Source organism: Xenopus tropicalis, chromosome 5 (assembly GCF_000004195.4).
Source record: "Xenopus tropicalis strain Nigerian chromosome 5, UCB_Xtro_10.0, whole genome shotgun sequence".
NCBI lineage: Eukaryota > Metazoa > Chordata > Amphibia > Anura > Pipidae > Xenopus > Xenopus tropicalis.
Window position 1 is genome coordinate 20,813,558 of NC_030681.2, and position 25,818 is coordinate 20,839,375.

The following is a 25,818-nucleotide window of genomic DNA, read 5'->3' on the forward strand; positions in this document are numbered from 1 at the left end:
ATATGCCCAACTACAGGTGGGCAATCAGCCCTAGGGCCAAACAATGTAATTAAAATGGCAGGCATAGGCACCTTCGGTTCTTGGACCTCATCAACGAGCCAATGCAGTCCCCAATCCAACAGAAAAATCAAACCTGCCCGACTGAGATCTGGTTGATTTCAGGCCAGATGTCGGTCGGGGAGGCCCGTAGAAGGTGCCAATACACGGGCAGATAAGCTGCCGCATTGGTCTAAAGGACTGATATCAGCAGCTGAAATCATCCTGCGTATGGCGGCCTTTACACTGAGTAGGAAAAACTGAAAGCTCAGACTCAGGCACAATGCACTGAGATGGTGCTTACACACCAATATTAGTTCAAAAATAAACCTTTTAAATGGTAGAGTGAATTATTTGCAATGTACACAGTGTAATTAAGTAATACAAACTAAAATCATGGCAGAATCCCTTTAAGAACCAATAAGTAGAATGTGACTTTACTTTTCAGTTTCAGAATTTGCCCGGTTTAGTGCAAGAAATACTGAAAAGCATACATGTTTCTTAATTAAACAAAAGGCAAAAAGCATTCTTAGCACAAGCTCTGTAGCACCATATAGACAGGGTATGATGATGAGGAAGTAAAGAAGAGCTGTAGTTCTTTATCCGTTCCTGAGGTCCACCTTAAGTTCAGTGCAGCTACATTACATGCAGTGGGCAGATGTTGCTGTCACCATCATACTGGTGAGCTCCCTTAAAGGTAATTATACAATACACTAAGGGGTATATTTATCATGCTGTGTAAGAAGTGGAGAGAAGCATTACTGGTGATGTTGCCCAGGGCAACCTATCAGCAATTAGATATCAACAGTTAGAAAAGCAAAGCAGCTGATTGGCTGCTATGAGCAACATCACTGGTAATGCTTCACTCCACTTTTTACACAGCATGATAAATATACGCCTAAATATGGTGTAATTTTTCTGTGCTAGTCTAAAATCTGAAAAAAAAATCATTACTAATGGGCACATACATTTAAACAAGCTGCACTGCTTCTCTTGTGTACAGTATTTTACGCTGCTTGGTTTTGTCCACAAATAGAAGAATAATCTTCTCTGTAGCTTGCTATTGTTAATTGGCAATAATTAGCATGCACAATTAGCTACAGGCTGCTTATTGTATGGCTACAGATTCTTATTTCCATGTTACTTACAATTGTAATATCCGTTCTCTTTTCAGGTGGAAAATCATGAATTTCTTGTTAAGGCCTCATTCGATCCGAACCTGACAGAATTGAGAGAGAAGATGAATGAACTAGAGAAGAATATGCAGGCTGCACTCAATGGTGCTGCAAGGGAGCTGGGTGAGTGTGAAGAGTTAAATATGTTCTTTTGTGTATCGGTGAGCTCACTATAGGTCCCAAAACATTGTGTGAATCATTTAGGGTTAGAAATCATTGTGCTATAGGGATATATTTTACAGCTGCTCTCACAGCTTGGAGTTAAAATTGATCCGTAGTAAAGCTTGCTCAGTACCAAGTGTATTCCTGTAGTATTTATGCCTGTGTGCCTGTACATTTGGATTTTAGATTTGTAAACGTTACTATTAATTAAACAGTACTGTTAATAGGACGCATGGAATTCATGGCATACATCCATTCACCTCATCTGCAACATCTCTTTAATGCACAATATGATAACTGTGTTATTGGTTCTATATTGCTTCCTTCTGTTATGGAAATAAATTTTTGGTTAGATGGTCCATTAGTGAAGGAATAGGCTCTTGCTACTGTTGCTGAGCATCTTACGTCTAAATATAAAACAGGTGTATTACTCTGCCACATAACATTGTGAATTGACCTTAATAAGGGGTTGTTTAGCATTTGTTACACAACAGTAACCCTATCTGATCTGCCGAGGTGAAATGTTTCAGTAAAATTACTTATGCCTATTTTTACATACAAGACATTTCACTATAGGGGATTTTTCACCAACAGTAATGGGTGGGTGGACTGAATAAAACTCATTTTGTGATAGGCTACTCATTGCATTTCCTATTACTCTAAACTTAAAGGGGAACTGTCACCCAGACAAGCTGTACAATAAAAGTCCTTTTCAAATTAAACATAAAACCCAAATTCCATTGTTGTTAACATGTATGTACCCATTATAAAGGTATTTAAAAATCCCAGCCTTAGGCATAAAGGCTGAGCAAACAATAACTTTCCATTCAGCACTTTCTAGATGTCACTGCACTTCTCATATACTCCCTCCCTCCTCACCATCTAATTGTAGAGCCAGTGCATGGGCCTGGGCATCTGGTCCCCCATTCTATCATAAAAACAAGGTTTTCAGATGATGCAAAGCTTGCTTTACTAACAGTGTCCACAAAATGGTACCTGCCTGCTTGCTGTGATTGTGTAATTCCAAGACTGATGGAAACAAGATATATATTTTTGGTATAGTGTAACTGAAGTTTATTTTGCTCAACACAATATAAATTCAGTTGGAATTATTTCTTAGGTTGACAGGTCCCCTTTAAAGTGACCCATAGTCATTGTTGGCATTTTAAATATTGTGTTTGCCCTTTGAGCCAAAGCATTCTAAGGCTGAGGACAAATTCATACAAGTAAATGACTGATAATGCAGGTCTCCTTACTGCTTAAGTATGACTTCATTTCTTTTATACCCAGGTCTTGATGCTGGCAAAAGCATTAAACTGGAATCAAACTCCCAAGTTGGCCACTTTTTCCGGGTAACATGCAAGGAGGAAAAGGCCTTAAGGAACAATAAGAAGTTCACTACAATCGACATACAGAAAAATGGGGTCAGATTTACTAACGGGTAAGCTCTTGTTGTTCGTATTTTATATAAATCTTGTGCTTGTTTTGGCTGGAGAGCTGTTTCAACCCTGAATACAAAATGTTGTTTTCCCAGATTATCAATGTTATTAAAGATCACAAGAAACACTTCTCTAACTGTAATCTCCATAGACCCTCCGTGCCCTTGGTTTAGCTGATGCTGATATACAACTTGTATCATCATTCTGCTAGAAACAATACTCTTGATAACATAACTGTTACGTTGAGTGGGAGTGATGAATGCTAAAAGACTAAACTACTTGCCTTGGCTCACAGCATGTTCTTTGGAACTTCATTTAATTTAATGATGATAAATAATAATAAAATGTTTTTATTGCCCACATTGACTTGGGTGGTGGGTTGTTTTCTGTGTTATAGTTCTGTTTAATGTGTAGACTTGCTTATCTTAAGCAAGCACTGTTTGGTCTTCCCTTATTAAATAGCCATAATACTTTAACAATTGCTTTAAGTATGCTCCACCTCCAAGTATTTTCTCCCATGGCTTTCCCTAGCCCCGGTTCTCTGTGGTTGCCAAAGCCGGCATGGTTCCTCATTCCTGTTAATTATTTTTCCAGTAACCCAAGCCTAGGAGCTTTAATACAAAGCATACATGTCTTACAGTATGATCCAAGCATACGTGTTTGGGGTGAAAATAACTGCATATAGAAGATCAGCTTCTACCTTCTACTGAAGATTGTCTAGTGGTATGAAAGTCTCATTTTCATAAGATTTTTTTAAATCTTATTTTAACCCTTAGCTACCAGAGTTCCAAAGTATGTGTTTCCACTAAAGCTGTGGTTGACGGACTTCAGGATTTCAGGCCCTCCTTCAAGGCCCCCCAGTTTGGTCATGAGTTATAGATATAGGAAAACATTGGTTTATCAACTATTGTTCTAAGGCCAGCAAAGACATATCATAATTGACCTTTAGACAGCTTTCTCTGCAAATCTTACCCAAATTGGCCTACTGGCTGAGCCTACTACTACTCCAGGCCCCATAGTTTAGAACCACTCCACTGAAGAATAGGCATCACAGAAAGGTAATCAATCAAAGGTGTTTGCACCTAGTGCCACATATGGGAAATGTTTCGGGCCTCCTAGCCCAGCCCAGTCCTATTGTGTGAGTTCATGACTGTTACACAGAACACAGTATCCCAGAATCTGAACCCATGACTGCATTTGAACGTACAAATCTACATGTATATATAGAAGAAATATCTGGAATATATTTGCTCATTGTCACTCAACAAGTGTCAAATATTTCTGTTGAGCCAGACAATCATTACCCTGTTGGTCCTCTTTGTTAACTTGGGAGTGACAGCTGGTTAATAGATAAGTGTATTTCTATATGAAACATGTCTACATACAAATAAAGCAAAGCCAATAAACATCCGCTGCATAAATGGCTGATTAATGTATCTTTCAGGAGGTAATTTAATCCCAAATGAGCCTGAATAGTGGCTGGAGTTATTATTCACAAGAGGTGCTCGGCCACCTGTTCTGTAGATGCATGTTTTGTTTGGCTGCCAGGTGCCGTATGCAGCGCTAAGCCATCACAACGTTATCTCAGGACCTGTTTGTACAATATGTCCAATGAAAGAAATATGAGGGGGAGTTCTGCTAACCACCAGTGAGGAGCCTTGCCATCAATGGCTAGATTATTAAAATTAAATACATGTCATATTTCAGTTGAAAAATCTAATTATACTCGTTGGTTCCACCTGCTGTTCAGATCTTTAGGGTTGGAAAGAAGGAAATAAAGTGTTGCAAAACCAGCCTTACGACTGAGGGAATGGATGCCTTTCAGATGAAACCTCTAGTAAAGTCCCCTGGCAGTAGCTATATTTCTTACTGGGACTTTTTTTGAGGCTATTCACCTTATTCTAGGCATATTTGTCACTGGAAGCCATGTCACCCCCTTCCCCCCCCCCATCACTTCCAACTGATGATTGCTGGGATGCAAGGCCCACCCTCCCCCAAATATTGGTTTAATGCTTGCCTGGTGAGATAAGTTCACTTAAGGCTTAGAGCTTTATATCCACAGATATACAAACAGCCATAATTAATGTTTATATAATGTATCATTTTATTACAATAGCTCCATATTAGTGATGTATGAGCCAGCCCGATACCCGTGGGTTTGGGGCCGACCTCACCACATGAACTGCGGGTTGAAGGGGGGGGGGGGGTCAGGTTGGGGGGATTCCACCCACCCTCCCCACCCACAACCTTACACTGCCAGCTTCCACTTCTGGCTCTCCCATTTATAGGTGCACGCCTGGGACAGGCGCAGGTCTATAAAAAGAGGGAGGAAGCTGGGTCGGGTTGGGAGCGGGCGGGTTAGGGTCGGTTGCAGTTCTAGTATTTCTCGACCTGCACATCACTACTCCATATGACTATGTAGAGGTCCACATTTTTTATTGTCCAGACAAAAATAGAGGATTTACCCAACAGATAGGAATACACAGTATTTGGCCAAATTCATACCGAAACAGGGGGATTGAAAATTTTTGGCTTCATGTAATTTTTGGCTTCATGGCTCTTTAGTTCTTCCTTATCCTAATTAGGATTCGGTTCAGTATTTGGCTGAAGCTTTCAAATGTATGAAGTTATTTAACACATTAAGACAGGGCCTTAATTTGAGGTCAGGTTTCATGTAGGGATGCACCAAATCTAGGATTCGGTTCCGGATTGGGCCAAGATTCAGCCTTTTTCAGCAGGATGTGGATGTAAAATTTGCATGTTTAAAGTAGGATTCCGTTCGGTATTTGGCCAAATCTTTTACGAAGGATTCAGGGTTTGGCATTATCCGAAAATAGTGGATTCAGTGCATCCTTAGTTTCATGTCACACTGTGTGACCTGACTGACTCCAGACCCCTGGACTATTTACAAGCCCATCCTAATAACCATTAATTACTTTTATTATCTTCGCAAGTAATCTGTAACTTCTAATTTAATGCCTATGAACACTTCTCTCTGATCTAACAGTATATGTGCCATTCCAGCTTTCATTTGTATTTTGCCTGATGAAGGGGCCTTAGAGCTCCAAAAGCTTGCAATATATTTTTATTGTTGGCCAATATAGTATCATTTCTACAATACTTTTGTATTTGTGTTTTTTATTTATTAGGTTTTATTTAGAACTAGTTTGATGTATTTACTAAATGCAGCACTGGTGGCTCCATTACAATTCATCATTATTGGTGGGTAATGTAGGAAATCAGTGTGGCTTATTTACTAAAACTGGGCAACATTGTACCTGGGCAATAACCAGTTGGAACCAATCAGGGATTAGCTTTATTTATTTAGCTACAAGTAAAACAATGAAAACAGACAATTTGATTGGTTGCCATGCGTTATTGCACAGGTGCAGGTTTGCTGCATTGTCTCCTTGGGGAACAAGGGAGTAAATGATGGGTATTACAAAGACTGAAAATAAATTTGTTAGCTGGGGTGGGTGGGTTTAATACAACCTTCTCATGTTTAGCAAAAGTAATGGCGAGAACATAGGGTGAAACTGGTGTGTATACAGAAAACCGATTTGGAATTTGGACTTTCTATTTTGAAAAATGTATTTTTTTTAAATAGGCAAGAAGTTCCTATATTGGCAGGAATTCTGAGAAATTAGCTAAATGTCTATCCTAATTTCATCCTCACATTAGTATTGTACTCTTTCCGTGTACAGTATACAGGTAAAATGTATTAGGTAAATGAGGATGCATTTCCGCCTTTTCCACCCTCGTATGATGTCCCCCCCAGTGTTACGGCAGCAAGCTTGTTGGGTAGTGGATATGAGCTAGTAAAAATGTGGGTTGTGGGTAACAGGTTCGCACTCTATTAGACCCAGCATAGGTCTTTAGAGAGGTCTAATTTCTGTACTTGCACTTTCTGCTCCCATGACCTTATATAGCAGCATTTGTTAACGCTTTTTACTTTGTTATCCCAGCAAGCACTTTAGCAAGCACTCTTCCAAAAATACAATAGATGTATATGCAAACACAACCATACCAGACACATCAGAAAACTAAAATGCAGTGTTTGAGCCATGTTTGGGGGATTAAGAAGCCATACTGTGTCTCACCTCTTTAACTAACCTGGCCTCGCACTCTCAGAATTGCTGTGATAAAGTGTTTATTAAAAGTAGGGGTTTAATATTTAATGAAATCAAACCTTTTAGGCATATAATAGTGTGTCCTTTGCCAGGTGTATTTCACACTCCAGCGCCGGAACATTGCTAGTACATTGGTCCCCAGTTACTAATGGAGTATATTATTCCATTCTGTTGCACACACTGCCATTGCCATTTATTAAAGGGCTGCATAATTTATAAGAATGTGACCGAATGCAAAGCAAACAATGGTTTTGATCTACGGCTAGACTTTGTAAGAATGTTAACTAACATTAGGAAGGCATACTGGGGTTAATGGGGAATCAATGGTCCGCACAAAGTGCATTCTGCAAATGAGCTTATTTAATCACAACACATCCACATTTTGATCTTGCTGGCTCAACTCCATGGATAAGAGTGTTTGCTGCTTTCAAATGTATTAATGTGCAACAAGCAGCCCCAGCCTAATGTTTAATCTTCCCTCCTGTTGGATTAGGGCAAAGACAGACGGGGCTAATCTCCGTGCACAAGTATACAAGTCGGCACTTTGTGCCCTATTAGTCGCCACAACTTGATTTTACAAAAAGTGTTTGCTGCTTTCAAATTTATTAATGTGCAACAAGCAGCCCCAAACTAATGTTTAATCGTCCCTCCTTTTGGATTAGGGCAAAGACAGACGGGGCTAATCTTCGTGCACAAGTATACAAGTCGGCACTTTGTGCCCTATTAGTCGCCACAACTGGATATTACAAAATACAAATTTCTGGTCTGTCTTTGCCCTTAAGGTGGCCATACACGTAAAGATCTGCTCACCTAGCGAGGTCACCAAGCGAGCAGAAATTCTCCCGATATCCCCACCTACAGGTGGGCGATATGGGGGGAATTAAGCCTAAATTGGTCGTTTGGCCCTGGGGCCAAACGATTGAATTATAACGACTGGAATAGGTGGAATCAGTTTGGGGGCCGCATCAATGAGCCGATGCAGTCCCTGATCCGACTGAATTTTTTAACCTGCCTGATGGATATCTGTGGATTTCAGGCCAGATATCAGTAGGGCAGGCCAGTCGTTGTATCCCCTACATGGGCCGATAAGATAAAGTCGTCCCGTGTGTGGCCACCTTTATTCTGTTTGCTTCTATATTTTGTACTCCAAAAAGAAGTCAAGAAACTTCCTGGGTAGTTTTAACCACAAACAAACCAAGATAAAAAGATATGGCCTCTGACTCACTCTCAAATCTGTGTGTGACGTCCCTGTACACAAAAGCATCAGATAATTGGATTTTGCTTTGTAGACCTTTTACTTTCAGTCCCAGTTGAGTATCTGTACACTCATTGTCTAGAGCAGTGCTGTCCAACTGGCGGCCCCCCTCTGTGTGGCCCCCCACCTGTCTGGATGCTTTGATGGCTTACCTTTGAGTAAGCATTAAATGGTATCAGTACTGTGATTAACTGGCCCCCTGCATGGTTCTCACCTCAGATTCAGGCTGTAATCCCTCTGTATTGTTTAAATATGTAATCCCCTGTGTTTTTCACACCTTTTAATACCTGCATTGTTCACCCCCTGCAGTGTTCACACCTCAGGCTCAGACTGTAATCACTCCCATTGTTCACTTCTTCACACCTCAGACATAGGTACTGTAGGCAGAGTATGGCACATACAGCCAGCATAGGGCAGGTAGAGTATGGCACACACAGGCAGCATAGGTCAGGGAAGGTATGGCACATACAGGAAGGGTAGGGCAGGCAGAGTATGGCACACAGAGTCAGGGTAGGGCAGGCAGAGTATGGCACACACAGGCAGGGTAGGACAGGCAGAGTATGGCACACACAGACAGCATAGGACAGGCAGAGTGCTGCCTGTGTGTGCCATACTCTGCTTGCCCTACGCTGCTTGTGGGAGGTGAACCTGGCAGGGGTTTGTTGTGGGAGTTTGTTAGCAGTTGGAAATAGCCATTAAATGGTCCCTAAGGTGTGTAATTATGTACTGGGGGTTGCTCTGCTATCCACAGGGGAGGAGGAGGCATATGGAATTTAAGGGTATATCTTAATATGACATAATTCTTTCACATATGAATGATGGTTGATATCCCCACAGTAAGGACCAAGCATTTGAGATTTTGCTGTGCTACCACCATTGTGATAAAATAGGTGTGGTTTGAAGTGGGTGTGGTTTCAAAAAGGGGCGTGGTCAAAACTGGCTTCCATTAGCGGCCCTCCACCATGTATGCTAGAGAAATTCCGGCCCTCGGCACCGTAGAAGTTGGACAGCACTGGTCTAGAGCAGTGATATCCAACTGGCTCCATTATTTTTTCTATTATTTGACACATCCCAGATCTGATGGTCAGATTATATATTGTACAAATAAATCTATAGGGCTCTTGGCTTTAACAATCTCTTGGTGTGTCACGTTCAGTGTGCGGGTTTCACGTTGGACATCCATGGTTCAGAATGCTATTTCTCTACAACTGAGGGGGCTGCCCTTGGGGTCCGAGAACTGTAGTTGGAAAGACCCAAACTGAACTATTATGAGGTTAATTGTGGGTGCCTCTTTGTGTTCTACGTACTCCTGTAAGACCAGCTTGATGTGGGGTGTGATGCAGATTATACATATTAAGGCAAAAATAATGCAATATGAGATCATGACCTTCCTTGCATTGAGTTTCTCTTACAAATAATTTTACTCTCACACTAGAAATTAAATCTGTATTCTTACATTGCAGTAAACTGAGCTCACTTAGTGAAGAGTACATGAGAAACAGAGAGGAGTATGAGGAAGCACAGAACGCTATTGTTAAAGAAATTATAAGTATTTCTGCTGGTAAGTAATCTGGGTTATATAATGTCTATGTAAGAGAAATATCTGTAGATCTAATCTAATACACGCTCATAGAGTCATAGTTCATGTAACAAGGGGAGAAAGCCATGGTTTTAATGATTATTAGAGCATGTGGTCTAGTATATATAAAGATAAATAGACAGTGCTGTCTAATAATATCAAAGGTTTAAAGGCAATCTATTAAAAAAGGTATATTAACTATATTTTTTAATAAATATTCAGTTAATTGTATTCTGTTAGGTAATGCTAGCAAATGAGTCTTTTTATCTGCATATCAATATTAATTAATAAAGATGGCAGCAGCCATTTAAAAGGACAGTATCATAAGAAAATAAAATGTTAAATATATTAATATTAAAACAGTGTGCAGTATATGTGGCTTTAAGTACATATAAAATAAAGTAATATCCTATTTGTATATGTATTAAATGTTGACCCCACTCTGTTGCTGAGTTACCAGATTTTACATATAAAGTTTAAACTCATAAAGCAAAAATTGTTCTCCGGTTACGTTTCTGCTGGCCGCTGCCACCATCAGTGCTGTTCTACTCCTGGGTATGGTTAGGTGCTGATCATTCACATTGCGTTTTGCTGCACTGTTAGTCACACTGAACCCTGCCTCTCGGAACACTATGTACATGCAAGACTGACGGGAAGTCCTGTACAACTGGGGGGCAATACTTCATCAGATTTACAGATTTTTAGGAGATATCCAGGGGTTGCAACCAGGCCCAGACTGGCAACTTATGGATTCTGCCAAATGCAAAAAGGGGCAAAAATAAGATGCCATGGACAGTCGCTGATGGGGCCTTTGTGTACTTCAATATGCCAGGGCCTATTTTGTATCCCAGTCCAGACCTGGTTGTAGCTGCAGCCCGAGCTAATTTGTTTTCTTGAGTTTGGAGCAGATATCTGGTTTTAGAAATCTGATATTTAGAAATTATGATTTTCCTGTACTAATATTTGTCGGCCTTTATTGGTTGTGCTTTACTGACTTCTAAATTCTGTCTCGTTTCATTCGTTTCCACTATTTTCCTTAATTATCTTCAGTTATTTATGCAGTGCCAGCAAATCACGTAGCGTTTACAGTAATACAACATTCATTGGATACATAATGAAACTTGAAATTCAAAAGCCCTGAATACAAAAATAGAGCCAGGCGCTTACGAGGAACCACTCAGCCCACAAGTAAATAGTAAATATCCTAAACATTTGTTGACAAAATGTACTTGAAACTGTCGGATGCATTTCGAGCAAACAGTCTTACCCCTTGACTTGGATAAACCATTTTCCACTCCCTACCAAACCAGTTACCTGAAATAAAGTCATTTATTATACTTGTATTCTCTCAGCTTGTTAAACTATTGATCGTGCTCCTGGTGCTGCTTCTGCCTTCTCTCTGTCACTGCGGATCATTCGTATGTGCGTGTTTGGGTGGCGGGTAGCCATCCTCTATCTGCTGTCTATCCTCTGCTGCTTTGTTTAACTAGCAGATGGACTACATGTCCCGTAATCCATCACTCCAGGTAATTGGTTTAGGACAGAAGAAATGTTCTTTACATATTTCTGGGTCAGGGAAATGGTTATCTTAAGTCATCTCTGAAAGAAAGAGAATATTTTATATTTCTGTATCGCAAGAGATCAGTAGCAAATAGGTTATTACATTTTAAAGGGGGTGGAAAGGCAGCACGGTGGCTCAGTATGTAACACTTGCAGCTCCGGGGTCCTGCACTCAATCCCACCCACTATCTGCAAGGAGTTTGTATGATCTTCCCTTGTCTGTGTGGGACTGCGGTTTCCTCCTACTGTACATTCAAAAACATACAGGAAGGTTAATTGACTTCTGACTAAATTGACCATAGTGTATGTAAATGTGATAGACCCTGTAGATTGTAAGCTCCTCTGGGGCAAGGACTGATGTGAATGATGAATATTCTGTGTAATGCGCTGCAAAAATGTGTCAGCACTTGCTCCCATTGCCAAATATGAATTAGAGGGAAAATTGGTGAGGGTTCCTCACATTTGGCATCAGCCCCAGCGATTTAATGTTTCCCTCTCCTTTAAGCTCAGTTAAATAGGTATATGTTATTTTAAAAACAGGAGTATACTACACTTTAAAAAGAGCTCTTCAGGAAGCATTTGAAGATTGCACAGAAAAATGACAGGGCATTCCCATTAGACAGGGAGAAGCTCAAGAAAATATTGAAGTTAAGAACTAAATGGATCTGGAAGAGTAGAAGAGAGATGAAGGTCACAACCCTCCAAATGGTTTCATCTTTTTCTTTTTTTGGTTTTGGCAATGACATAATTTTCTATTTGAAATGAATGTAGTTCAGATGATTATTGCTTAGCTTTAGATTCAGTTTACAGAGTAATGTCATATTTTCTATCTCAGTGTTATACAGTACTGATTAAAAGGTTCTGAAGGCTGGAACTCTGGAAGGAAAACGTTGAATTTGTCTCTCAAATATTTCTGAATTGAAAAAATTATTTTCTTTACCACCTTAAGGTCCCCTCTTGTCTTATTTGCCCCATTAAATATCAGTACCCCAGATTATATAACTGATAGTCATGTTGACTATGAACTTCACTGCTTTTAAACACCCAAAACTTGAATATTTATGATAACTAGTGCAACATGTAATGGGAAGTCAATAAAAGGAGGTTTTTTTTTATCAGTTTTACGCTTCTCAAATTATCATCAACATATATTTAGCTTATGATTTTAAAATTCTCATTCTGTTTCAGCTGGACATAGACTTTTTCCCCTTGGAAGGAAGGGGCAGTAGCTGGACATAGACTTTTTCCCCTTGGAAGGAAGGGGCAGTAGCTGGACATAGACTTTTTCCCCTTGGAAGGAAGGGGCAGTAGCTGGACATAGACTTTTTCCCCTTGGAAGGAAGGGGCAGTAGCTGGACATAGACTTTTTCCCCTTGGAAGGAAGGGGCAGTAGCTGGACAGGGGAAAAAGTCTATGTCCAGCTGCTGCTGAGCTACAGCATTAAATTCCCTATGGCTTAAAATAAAATGGTGTATCATGAAGGCACAAGTAACCTTTTTTGACCTAGTCTTCTCCTACTGCCTCCTACTTTGAGTAGCGTAAAACTGATAAAAACCTCCTTATATTGACAGTAAGATGGCTGAATCAAGGAAATAAGGTTGTTCTTAGAAACAGAATCAGAATTTTAAAATCATAAGCTAAATATATGTTGATGATAATTTTTAATATATATGTAAAACATTCACTTCTAATCTAATAATAGTTCCAAGGCAAATCCAACAATTGCCACATGCAGTGCAACTTGAAAAATATCCCTCATTTGTTTGTTCCAGGATATGTGGATCCAATTCAGACTCTGAATGACGTCATTGCACAGTTGGACGCTGCGGTCAGCTTTGCCTACGTTTCTAACAGCGCACCAGTACCGTATGTCCGGCCCGTCATTTTGGAAAAGGGACAGGGAAAAATTATGCTCCAGTCGGCCAGACACCCATGCATTGAGATGCAAGATGATGTGGCGTTCATTCCGAATGATATAACATTTGAAAAGGAAAAGCAGATGTTTCATATTATTACTGGTAACACTACAGTTGTACATTGTGCTTTGCCATAATAAATGCCTATTAATGCTGCAAAATGTAATACAAGTGACTTAAAAACCTTCTTCTTTTCTAATCAGGTCCTAACATGGGAGGGAAATCGACATATATCCGCCAGACTGGTGTGATTGTCCTTATGGCTCAGATTGGTTCCTTTGTACCCTGTGATTCTGCAGAAATCAGTATAGTGGACTGCATACTTGCACGAGTTGGGGCTGGAGACAGTCAACTGAAAGGAGTGTCAACATTTATGGCCGAGATGCTAGAAACTGCCTCAATTCTCAGGTATTAAACTAAAATAATCAGTTGTAAAAAAGGTAGGAATGTGTGAGATACAGTTACACACTTGGCAAATGAAGCGAAAGAAGTAGGACACAAGCTAACATTACATGGGCATCATCAGCCTTGATACAATTCCTGTAATTCTCCACTGGAAAGTATACTTTAGCCTGTTTAGAAAGCCTTAGAGAAAATCCATTCTCATTCTTACTTCAGTTCATGTAAAGAAGGAAACGTAGAGAAATAAAAGGGGGTACAAAACGCACAATGAACTGGTCCAGTTGGATTTGTTTTATTCTAGGACAGAGAGTTCAGAATACAGGGAAGTCTTCTTTGATGTGTTTTATTCTAAGTACATGCACAGAAAGTAGAGATGTACTTACCGTCAGCATAGTCCTACTATTGGGTATTTAGAACTGCCTTTTATTTGGTGCTAATAAGATATAGGTTGATAGCAGAATATCTGTTGGGCAATAATTAAAGCTTTATTTTCTGTTTCATCATTTTAAAGCTGGACTTCCAGGTCCATATATAGTGTTAACTGGATGGATAAACGAGCAGAGAGTATTTTGATAGTGACAGTGTTTTCTACTTGGCTACTAAAATAGACAATGCTGATCATTTACTGATAATTGTCTGTGTGTTTTAGCAGAGGTAATTCTCAATATTGTCTATGGCAGGGTATTTTCTGGCATTTAGTTGCCATGACAAGTACTTGCTACTAAGTAGCTCTGTGTGTCTTCACCCTGAAGGTTTTTTTTCTGTATCTTCTAGGTGAAACTTAATCCTGCTATTGCTAAACTTTTCATATTTTGCTAAATTCTATTGACCACGCCCTCTTGCCCACTAAGCCAGGCTACTCACTCGCTGCTTCTTAATAGATTAGAAATAAAAGGGACCCTCTAGGAGGTAATTAAGGAAGGTTGGCAGCCAATTTCAATGGCAACTGTAGTTACTAGGTATAGCAAAACATGAAAATACTAATATAGTAAGTTCCCGAAATGTTTTTGTACAAAACGCATCAGTTAATAGAGCTTCTCCAACAGAATCAACCCCCCAGCAGCAGAACAATGGGAAGGGAGCAAGATAGCAGTTCCCTGACACATGCATTGCTTAAAATGCTCCTATTCCCCACCTAGTGGTAAATATGAGAACAGCACTCAATAGTAAAAATCCAAGTCCGGCTTGGGACTCCTCCAGTTACATGGGAGTAGGAGAAACAGTAGGTTAGTTGGAAGCAGTTCTAATGTGTAGCGCTGCCTCCTTCTGAAAGCTCAGGCACAATGCACTGAGATGGCGCCTACACACCAATATTACAACTAAAAAAAAATACATTTATTGGTTCAAAAATAAAATGTTAAATGGTAGAATCAGTTAATTGCAATGTAAACAGTGTAATATAGTAATACAAAGTATACCATAAAGATAATGACAGAATCTGTTTATGATGTCCGTTAGATAAAATGTGTTTTTGTTTTTGAGTACTTGATGTTAAACGTTAGGACTACATTTTCCCTTTGAGTTCACTAGTTCTTCCTTAAATTCACATATTATTGAATGGTTACCATTATATCTGTGAACGCCAGGGTTATAGCATTTATTGCATCTGAGGACGAATGAAATCTCATGGGGCCTCCAGAGAACTGTTAGAGTTTAAACAAATTAATGAGCAGTCAGAAGAAGAAAATGCCAGATAAAGGCAGGACTGTCACCATAGGCTTCCCCTGTATAGTAACAAAATGTTAAATGTTATATTTAAATAACGAAAGATCTTTAGGTCTATTCCCTTCTTGACATACAATTGTCTGCCTAACAGATTCATTTCATTCGCTTTAAAGGAAAAGGAAAGGGTTGCTATGATCCTCTCCGCTCCTCTGGGTTTGCAGATGCGCAATAGAGCAAAAAGCTGCATTTCCGAAGTCCTGATTTGACTGTACTGCACATGTGCACCGCCCGGCGTAGCAGCGGGGACCCCAAGAACTTGCAAGCAAGATATTAGATCAGAGCTTCAGTGAGGAGAAGCACTTGGTTCATAGTCTGTAATTAGCAATTATAATGACTTGGGGGTGCTTAAATTGGCACCCCCAGCGATTAAGCCTTTCAGTGTCTGTTAAGGAAATATCTGACTTAGTTAAAGGAGAAGGAAAGGCTAATAAAGAGTTAATCTCAAGCTGCAGGCTTACCTTCAGTTGTCTCAATAGTGCCCTTAAGTCTCCCCATATTTCTCCCATTCATATGATTAGAAGCCAAGCAGGAAGAAAAAATGCTGAGCTGTGTAAAGAAAGTTCCCATAATGCCTCACTCCTGCACCAAGAACGGTGAACATGCTCAGTTAGTAAGATTATGAGTCAGCTTCCTGCTGATTGGCTCAGATCCACATTCCTAAGGGGGGGAAGTGAGTTCTTAGCATTCTTGAGGGAGGGGGGAACAGGAGAGAGGAGAGAGCTGTGTGTCTCTGGCACAGGAATTACACACACAAGAAATCTTTTTTCAGAGAAGTCAGTGCAGCATTTCTGTGAGTGCTTATGGCTATAAGCTTACTTAGTTTTTACCTTTCTTCTCCTTTAATGTAAAGTGGTCGAGAATAGTTTCTTGTATTAATTTTAAAGTGCTGGATTAAATTCTTAGGGATAAGGATTAAGGATAATGCATCAAATGGATACTCAAATGAATGCTACCAGGCATTTTATAAATTAATTTCTGTTTAAAGGAATACTGCCATGGGAAAACATGTTTTTTTCAAAACCCATCAGTTTCTCCAGCAGAATCCAGCATTGTAATCTGTTTTTCAAAAGCACAAACTTTTTTTCTATTTAATTTTGAAATTTCCCATGGGGCTAGCCATATTCTTCATTTTCCAGGGTGCCACAGCCATGTGACCTGTGCTCTGATAAACTTCAGTCACACTTTACTGTTGCGCTGTAAATTGGAGTGATATTCCCCCCCCCCCCAGCAGCCGATCAGCAGAACAGTGGGAAGGGAGCAAGATAGCAGCTCCCAGTAGGTATCAGAATAGCACTCAATAGAAATCCAAGTCCGGCTTGGGACTCCTCCAGTTACATGGGAGTAGGAGAAACAATAGGTTAGCTGAAAGCAGTTCTAATGTGTAGCGCTGGCTGAAAGCTCAGACTCAGGCACAATGCACTGAGATGGCGCCTACACACTAATATTACAGCTAAAAATACATTTATTAGTTCAAGAATAACATTTTAAATGGCAGAGTGAATTATTTGCTATGTAAACAGTGTAATTTAGAAATAAAAAAATATACCACAAAAATCATGACAAAATCCCTTTAAGAGAATTACTTGTTGTTAAACGTTAGGATTACATATCCCTTTGAGTTCAGTAGTTGGTTCTTGAATTTAGTATTGAATGGCTGCCATTATATCTGTGAACTCCATGGTTAGAACTTTTATTCCATCTAAAGATGAATGGAATGCCACAGATATTTAGAACCATGCAGATGCTGCATTCCCTATAGGAAATAGAAGTAATAAACTTTATGGTAAAATCAAAAACTTCCCCCTTTTAAAGGGGTAGGATTAACAGTTAGGCACTGAGCATATCATTCCCCAGATGGTTTGTGTGTTTTAGCAGTTGTGGTTTAGATGTTTGACCGCCTCTTGTTGCTACAATGCTTTGCAGATCTGCTACAGAGAATTCGCTGATTATCATTGATGAATTGGGTAGAGGCACCTCCACGTATGATGGGTTTGGGCTGGCCTGGGCAATCTCAGAATATATTTCCACTAAGATCAAGGCTTTTTGCATGTTTGCTACCCATTTTCATGAACTAACAGCCCTGGCTGACCAAGTGCCAACAGTGAATAATTTGCACGTTACTGCCCTGACCACAGAAGATACCTTAACCATGCTGTACCGGATAAAGAGAGGTGAGTAGGCAGGTGTGTAATTGCATGGGAGTTTCCTTTACAGGATGGAATCTGTTTGATTATGATAAGGAACATTTATTTTAATAAGAAGCCTTGTGATCAGTATTGGTACAGGTATGGGATCCCTCATGCAGAACCCCATTATCCAGAAATCTCAGAATTACGGAAAGCCTGTCTCCCATAGACTCCATTTTAATCAAATAATTCAGAATTTTAAAACTGATAAAACAATATCTTGTACTTGATCCCAACTAAGATATAAATACCCCTTATTGGGGGCAGAACAGCCCTATTGGGTTTATTTAATGGTTAAATGATTCCCTTTTCTCTGTAATAATAAAACAGTACCTGTACTTGATCCCAACTAAGATATAATTACCCCTTATTGGGGCAGAACAGCCCTATTGGGTTTATTTAATGGTTAAATGATTCCCTTTTCTCTGTAATAATAAAACAGTACCTGTACTTGATCCCAACTAAGATATAATTACCCCTTATTGGGGCAGAACAGCCCTATTGGGTTTATTTAATGGTTAAATGATTCCCTTTTCTCTGTAATAATAAAACAGTACCTGTACTTGATCCCAACTAAGATATAATTACCCCTTATTGGGGGCAGAACAATCCTGTTGGGTTTATTTAATGGTTAAATGATTCCCTTTTCTCTGTAATAATAAAACAGTACCTGTACTTGATCCCAACTAAGATATAATTACCCCTTATTGGGGCAGAACAGCCCTATTGGGTTTATTTAATGGTTAAATGATTCCCTTTTCTCTGTAATAATAAAACAGTACCTGTACTTGATCCCAACTAAGATATAATTACCCCTTATTGGGGGCAGAACAATCCTGTTGGGTTTATTTAATGGTTAAATAATTGCTTTTTCTCTGTAGAAATAAAACAGTATCTTGTAATTGATCCCAACTAAGATATAATTACCCCTTATTGGATGCAAAACAATCCGGTTGGGTTTAATTAATGTTTTATTGATTTTTTAGTAGACTTATGGTATGGAGATCCAAATTACGGAAAGACCCCTTATCCGGAATACTCGTGATCCCGAGCATTCTGGATAATGGGTCCTATACCTGTAATAAATATTACTAAAATATTTAAATGCACATTTATATTTTCTGTTTATAACTCCATATTAGGCTTCTCCTAAATCTCTTGTGAATTGCTTCTTACATTCTTTTAAAATACAAAAGGACTGTAGAAAATATCAATTTTCCTATGCAAAAAATTAGAAAAAGATAACCTGTTTACTAAGAATCGCACTATCCAACCACCTTATTTGCAGTAATAATCAGGAATTCATTCATAGATTTAGGAATTGGACTAATATTAATTGGTCGGAAAACAACATACATATGTAAAAATAAACAATAAAGTGCTTGTGCTATGTTGTTTTTATACCTTTCTTGTTTCATTCAAACCACTGATTTATTAGTTATAAAGTGCCAGTGGCAAATAAATAAAACCAATAATTCATTCTTTATAAAGTGCCAGCGCTAAACAAGTCAATCAAATTTCACCAACTTAATTTTGTTATTTAAAGTGCCAGTGCTCAAATAATTCCACTTGTTTCAACAACTATTTCAATACATTGTTTTCTAGATCTTCAAGAAAGGTATAAAAACAACATAGCAGGAACACTGGATTTTTTACATAAATATGTTTAGTTTTCCAACCAATTAATATTAGTCCTATTCCTAGATCTATTTATGAATTCCTGATTATTACTGCAAATAATTTCAGTTAATATTTCAAGCTTAATGATCTTTGCGCTTATCTATATATGGTTTAGGAATTAAAATTCTGTAAAATATCACTAAAATGCATATCATTTTTCAGTAAACCTTTTACTGAATTCGAAGGCTTTCATCGAATTGGTTTGGAAATACATTTGTTGTACTGTAACCCAAACACATTCACCAATCATTTTTTATCATAACAACTGTACTGATTATTTTGTCATTGTAGTACATATTAATGGCGTCTAAAACAGTATGTAGTTTTGTTGATGCACACTTATTAGCGGTATATTTATGATGCTGTGTAAAAAGTGGAGAAAAACATCAACGGTGCTTTGCTTTGGTTGAAATCTAATTGCTGATTGGTTGCCCTGGGCAATATCTCCAGTAATGCTTCACTCCACTTTTTACACAGCATGATAAATATACCCTTTATCCAATATGGGGGGGTCCCAGCATAATTATAGTGATTTTGTTTTCTATTTTTTTTAAGGGGTTTGTGATCAGAGCTTTGGAATACACGTGGCAGAGCTTGCCAACTTTCCTAAACATGTTATTGAAACTGCAAAGGAAAAGGCACTGCAATTAGAGGAGTTTCAGTTTGTTGGCAACCCCGATGACTGTGACGATGAACCAACTAGGAAGAGGCGCTGCAAAGAAAAGGAGGTTTGTAGCCAATGCACTGCGAGATCCCTACTCCTGGTGGTAAAGCAGGTTTCCCAGTTGTATTTGATCGGGTTTAAACATTATTATTACTTTTCTTTTCTAAAAGAATATTACTCATTGGGCAAAAGCTTAACATCCCCTGTATAAGGCTGGGCACATTTAAAATTGTTTGTGTGAAGATATATACAAAACAGTCTCTTACATTAATAATACCCATGCTTAGTGCTGGGCGGTATACCGGTATATACCGAACACCGGTTTTTTTAAAAAAGATGATAAAAAATTTTAACTTACCGGCATACCGGTGTGGGCGCCTCCTGGCAATTTTTCTTACTATTTCCGGGTTGTGCGCGCTGACGTTACGTGCGCGCTGACGTCACGCGCACGCTGACGTCACGCGCGCAACCCGGAAATAGTAAGAAAAACTGCCAGGAGGCTCTGTGAGCTGTCGGGGGTGCCTGCGGCTGCCTGGCCCGTAAGGTTTATTTATGTGAAGGGGATGGGGGGGTGTTTGGGGTTGGATGGGGGGGTGTTTGGGGTTGGGGGGGGGGGGTGTTTGGGGTGGTCACCTAATCATGCATGGGGAAAAAAAAATACCGTCAAATACCGTGATACCGATATAATAAAAAAAATACCGTGATATAAATTTTTGGTCATACCGCCCAGCACTACCCATGCTGTGCTGTTCTGTCAGGGCATTCTCATGTTTTAGAGTCCAAATTACCTGACTGTGGGATGGGACACCCAATGTGCAGTTGGTTAGACTGAATGGTTGGGTTAGTGCCATAGCATACCTCCCAACGTTTGAAAAGTACAAAAAGGGACAAAAATTATGTGCAAATTTTTGGCCACACCCGCTTTATGGCCGCGCCCCAAACAACAAGCCCATTTTACAAAAACACACCTGAAAAGCACACAAGTGCACCAGAAGACAGACAGGGTGGCAATGGCCCTGGGTGGAGGAGGTGGTATTTCTAAACAATTCCAAAAAAATCTCCAGGGCCGCATGAAGTCACAATGTTTTCTATATTAAAAAAAATGACTCCTTTATACTCCATTCTTTGCTGAAATCAATTGCACTTATTTACTGCCCATACTGCTTTTCCCTTTGCACTCCCTCCCTCAGCTTTTTGACTACCCCCCTCTTGGGTCAATCTTCTGTCTGGTCCTGCCATTCTTCTTTAGTGTTCATACCTTATCCCTCCACGTTCAACAGTGTAAATCTTTCTTTAAACACCCTCACACACTGGGCTTTTTTAGCGTTCTGTCAAGCTTCCTTTCCCCAGCTTTGTTCCCCCCTGCATCTTCCTCCCTGAGCTTTCCCAAAACAGAGCGTTTAAGATTATTATTATTAACATTTATTTTTAAAGCACCAACATATTCTGCAGCGCTTGTACAATTAAGATAAGAAATTTGCAGTGCTTCAAAAAAGATTTACATTGTTGATGGAGGAGGCACAAACACTCAAAAGCCATAGCTGGAACAGAAGGAGAATTGAGCCTCCACAATAAAGTTCCCTGCTCTCTGCTCTTCACCGTGATGTCACACACTCGTCTCTCGTCCCCCTTACGGTGAAAAGAGCAGAGAGCTGGGAACTTTAAATTTGCGAGAGCGGGGCAATTCAGGAACACGGGACATTTAAAAATGAATCGGGGCAGGGTGCAGAAGTCGGGACAGTGGGGCGGTATGCCATAGTGCTGTTTTGCATATCTCTGGGAGCCAGAGCACACTGAGCATGTGCAGTGCCACTGACACTCCTAGCAAAATCCAAAATGGAGAATGCTTACTGTTAAAGAGATGCTGAATGGGTATGCTAGTAGAGTAAGTTCAGTATATAAAATTTCTACCTATGTTGATTTTTAGGGTTTAGTTCTCTTTTAAATAGGCTTTTTTGGAAAATGTCTATTGCCACAAACACATCTTGTGGAGCAACCAGACCCTGCAACTGCACCCAAAAATAGTTTTTGGGGTTCTCAGGGGAATCTAACTGTATAGAGATAGTGCCTTGTGCTAACATAGGTGATACATGGCACCAGGGAAGTTACAGCAACCAATCAGCAATTGTTTCTAACCAGTCTATTATGCTTTCTAGAAAAGCATTGATTGGTTGCAAGTTGAATTTTTTTTTTGTAAAATACCCTCATTAAGTCTTTCTTTTTGTGTAGACAGGTTTATAGTACTGTTATAACCTTTTAATTGGACTTTGCGGTCAAACCCATGGTTATTAAGTAATAAAATTGCATTTCTTGTTCTGTTGCAGGAAGGGGAAAAGATAATCCAGGATTTCCTTTCCAGAGTAAAAGCTTTGCCTCTGACAGAAATGTCTGAGGAAGAAATAAAGAGCAAGCTGCAGCAGTTCAGATCTGACGTCCTGGCCAGAAATAACAGTTTTGTCCATGAGGTTATTTCCAGAACAAAACCAGGATTGTAAAGTCTGTTTACGCTCTCTATAATTCCAGCTGGTTTTTCAGCTGTTTGTATTACTGCATTAGTATTGTTACCTTTGGCTACTTAAAGATATTTACAACTAGAGAGTATGATGGAATAAAATGTTTTTCTACAAAAAAAAGTCTCAAATTGTGACATAAGTAACACCCCAACTAAACCTTTAACTTTTAGCCCTGTAAAGAAAGATGATTTGTCTTTCAGACACATTGAACTCATCAGTCAGTTGTCAAGTGTAAAATGTAAAACGAGTTGGCAAGCAACACGAAACATGTTTAGTTGGTGCCAAATAAGGGCTATTTTGGCTATTTGGTAGCCCCTATGTGGACTGGCAGCCTACAGGAGGTTCTGTTTAGCAGTACACCTAGTTATATACAAAAAAAATTTGCCTCCAAGCCAGGAATTCAAAAATAAGCACCTGCTTTGAGGCCACTGGGAGCAACATCCAAGGGGTTGGGGAGCAACATGTTGCTTATGAGCCACTGGTTGGAAATCACTAAGTTAGAACAAAATTACCAGCACAACATGGCGATTCTGTGCAGGGTATCAACCCTGGCAGCTTTATTGTAGAAAAAATTTAATATTTTGGGGGTTGTCCCCTTCGTCAGACATAACCATTCAGTGAAGCAGTGAATTAATTTATAACACACAGGTAGTGATATGCTAAATTCTAAAATCGGCCAGATCTCGATCGGGCAGGTTAGAAAATCTAGTCGGATCGGGGAACACATCAACGACCCGATGCAGTCCCCGATCCGACTAGATTTTCTAACCTGGCCGATCAAGATCTGGCCGACCGACTGCACCTATGCCCGTCGTTATAATTATCCTTGATTCTCCCGATATCACCCACCCGTAGGTGGGGATATCGGGAGAAGATCCCCTCACTTGGCGACATCGCCAAGCAAGCGGATCTGCCCCGTGTATGGGGACCTTTAGAACAAAACAGAGCCCTGTTTACTATTGCCCAACCCCCCCCCACCATGGATTCAGCAATTCAATAATGACCATCATGCTGCAGCACCAAATGATATGAATTCTCTAACCCTAATCATGATTCTCGTCAAACGTTATTAACGTTCATGGTTTTTATCTGTGATTCAAGTTTTTTTAAATTTGTCTTAAAAAATCGTGAATTTGAATCATTATTTTAAAAAAAGCAAATTTTTGATAAGTGAAAAAACGTGAATAGAAAACTTTCAAAGCCTTCAAGGTCAGTTGGAAGTCAGTGGGAACTACTATGTTAATTTGAATTAGAAAGTATGCAGAAGTGTATGAATTTCAGGTATTCAGTTTTTTAATTGGTTTTATCAATGGTGTTTTTTTTTTTTTTATTCTGATTTTTTAATAAACAAGTTAACATTTGCATTTTTTAAATTTGAAATTTAATATAAAAATGACACTAATTTTGATTAATAAGCCTCCGCGTGTATTGCACCTCTTTGTTTTCTGGCATGGCTACGGTTATCCGTAAGTTCTACAAATATTCTCTATACTCTGTAGGTGTGGATGGCGCGGCTGCTAATGGGGCTGCAGAATCTAATTGCAAATATAGCTCCACCTTCACCCTTAGTCAGATTTATTGGTTGCAACATGCGTAATCACTTATCAATCTTAATGTCAGAATTGACTTTTAAAGGTGTAGTTTATCTTTAACTCTGAGTATATTATAGAATCTCCTGCCCTTCACATGCATTATAGAGACTTCATTTGCACAGTGGGTTTTATTTTGAGACATATTTGCTGCTGCTGCCATGATTGTCATTACTATTTTGCTATCCAGAAAGTATTGTGGCTATCCAGATGCAGAGATGTATTTCAAGATATTCCAATGATATTCAAAAGCTTCTTTATTTAGCAAAGATATATTAATAATCTCATATAATGTCATTGCAGTGTATCATAAGGTCTTTTGGTTCAATGGGCAGAATACTGAGAATAGCAATGAGTTTTACCCAGAAACCCAGCAGAAGGACTTCTTACAATTGAGGAAGATGGTAAAGGTAGATATAAATATATACATGTTTTTGTACCAAAATGAAGTATAATTAAAGGATATGTAAAGCCTACATTTGCCTACAATGTATATCAGTTGGGCACGTCTTCCCCATCCAAATGGCATTATGTGTACTGCATATATCCCCTCTGTTTGCCAGCACCATCGCATTTTCCTAAAGCAAATAGCAGCTTTCACCATGTGGCCATAATAACCTCTGGAGAACCGGTGTGGCAGGTATTGGAGAGTTTCAAAGAGGCTGTTCACTGATTTTTTTTGTGTGTGGGGTTTACATGTCCTTTAAGCCGGTACTATACCGCAGAAGCCAAGAGCCTATTGATCTTACTGTACGCTGTATTGGGATTAGGCAGAAGAGGGAGCCCAGAGGGGTATGGCAAAAGCATACACATTCCTTGCAGTCCCCTAGCAGGATCAAAGCAGTGCAGTAGTGCAAGGCAGTAGTGCTAACCATTGCACCACCATACTGTCCTAGTAAACCCTGGAAAAGAAGCTATGGCTATTGAACTGAGGAAAGAAAGAAAGAAAGAAACCTAGTCCACTCAATATTCCCAAGATATCACTTTCCCTACTCAATATTGGAAAAGCAAATTCTGTGTCAGGATATATTTGTATAAAAATAAATTATAAAAAAATATACAAAATAAGGATTTGTAAATATGTGTTTTAAACAGTAAAGCATTTCACTGGGATACACCCGTCACTCTTGGGGTAAGATACCCCCTTGTGATTACTGAGGTGCAATACTGTTTATATTAAGTCCTCTGCTTGTTCCGGTTCAGTGGACTAATGTGTCATCCCTTGGTGCATAAATTTAAGCTAGGCTGGAAACTTATGAAGCTGTCGGGATACAGTCTGACGTTGGCGGAGAAGGTGCACCTGGGAATTATTTGTGCTGTCGGGATACAATCTGACGTTGGCGGAGAAGGTGCACCTGGGAATTATTTGTGCTGTCGGGATACAATCTGACGTTGAAGGAGAAGGTGCACCTGGGAATTATTTGTGCTGTCTGGATACAACTCCCAGTATCTCCAATCATTGCCACTCCTGCAACTATATCTGTATCCATCAGCCTGTACCTTTATCTTCTAAGGTTGCACAGGATTTGGTGTATCCATAATTTGCCTTACTTTCTTCTCATCTTCTTCAATATATTTAGTCGTCATTAGAAAAAAGACAACTCCGATCAAAGCCACGGATGAGCAAATCGTGAGAACGATCTCTGTACTGTACTGGGACATGTATGGTCTGGCTCTATTTAGTCTTTCAAAAATCTGTTGGACAAATGAAAACAGTAGAAATGAAACACTGCCTTTTCATAAACAGGTTAATACTGTGGCCCATTACAACAAAGAGCAAATGTCAAATGCATTATCCCTCCTTATT

At 39.4% G+C, this 25,818-nt stretch overlaps 1 protein-coding gene across 1 annotated transcript in view; it reads left to right on the plus strand.

The window, feature by feature from the left end:
- msh2 (mutS homolog 2) overlaps window positions 1–22,533 on the plus strand; it is a 74,680-nt gene extending 52,147 nt beyond the window's left edge. Inside the window, exons 9-16 of the mRNA XM_002935381.5 lie at window positions 1,211–1,334; window positions 2,664–2,814; window positions 9,661–9,758; window positions 13,109–13,354; window positions 13,456–13,660; window positions 17,303–17,550; window positions 19,801–19,973; window positions 22,234–22,533. Coding sequence (XP_002935427.2) covers window positions 1,211–1,334; window positions 2,664–2,814; window positions 9,661–9,758; window positions 13,109–13,354; window positions 13,456–13,660; window positions 17,303–17,550; window positions 19,801–19,973; window positions 22,234–22,404 — 1,416 coding nt within the window. The 3' untranslated portion in view covers window positions 22,405–22,533. The remainder of the gene's footprint in view (window positions 1–1,210; window positions 1,335–2,663; window positions 2,815–9,660; window positions 9,759–13,108; window positions 13,355–13,455; window positions 13,661–17,302; window positions 17,551–19,800; window positions 19,974–22,233) is intronic.
- The last annotated feature ends 3,285 nt before the right edge of the window (window positions 22,534–25,818 follow it).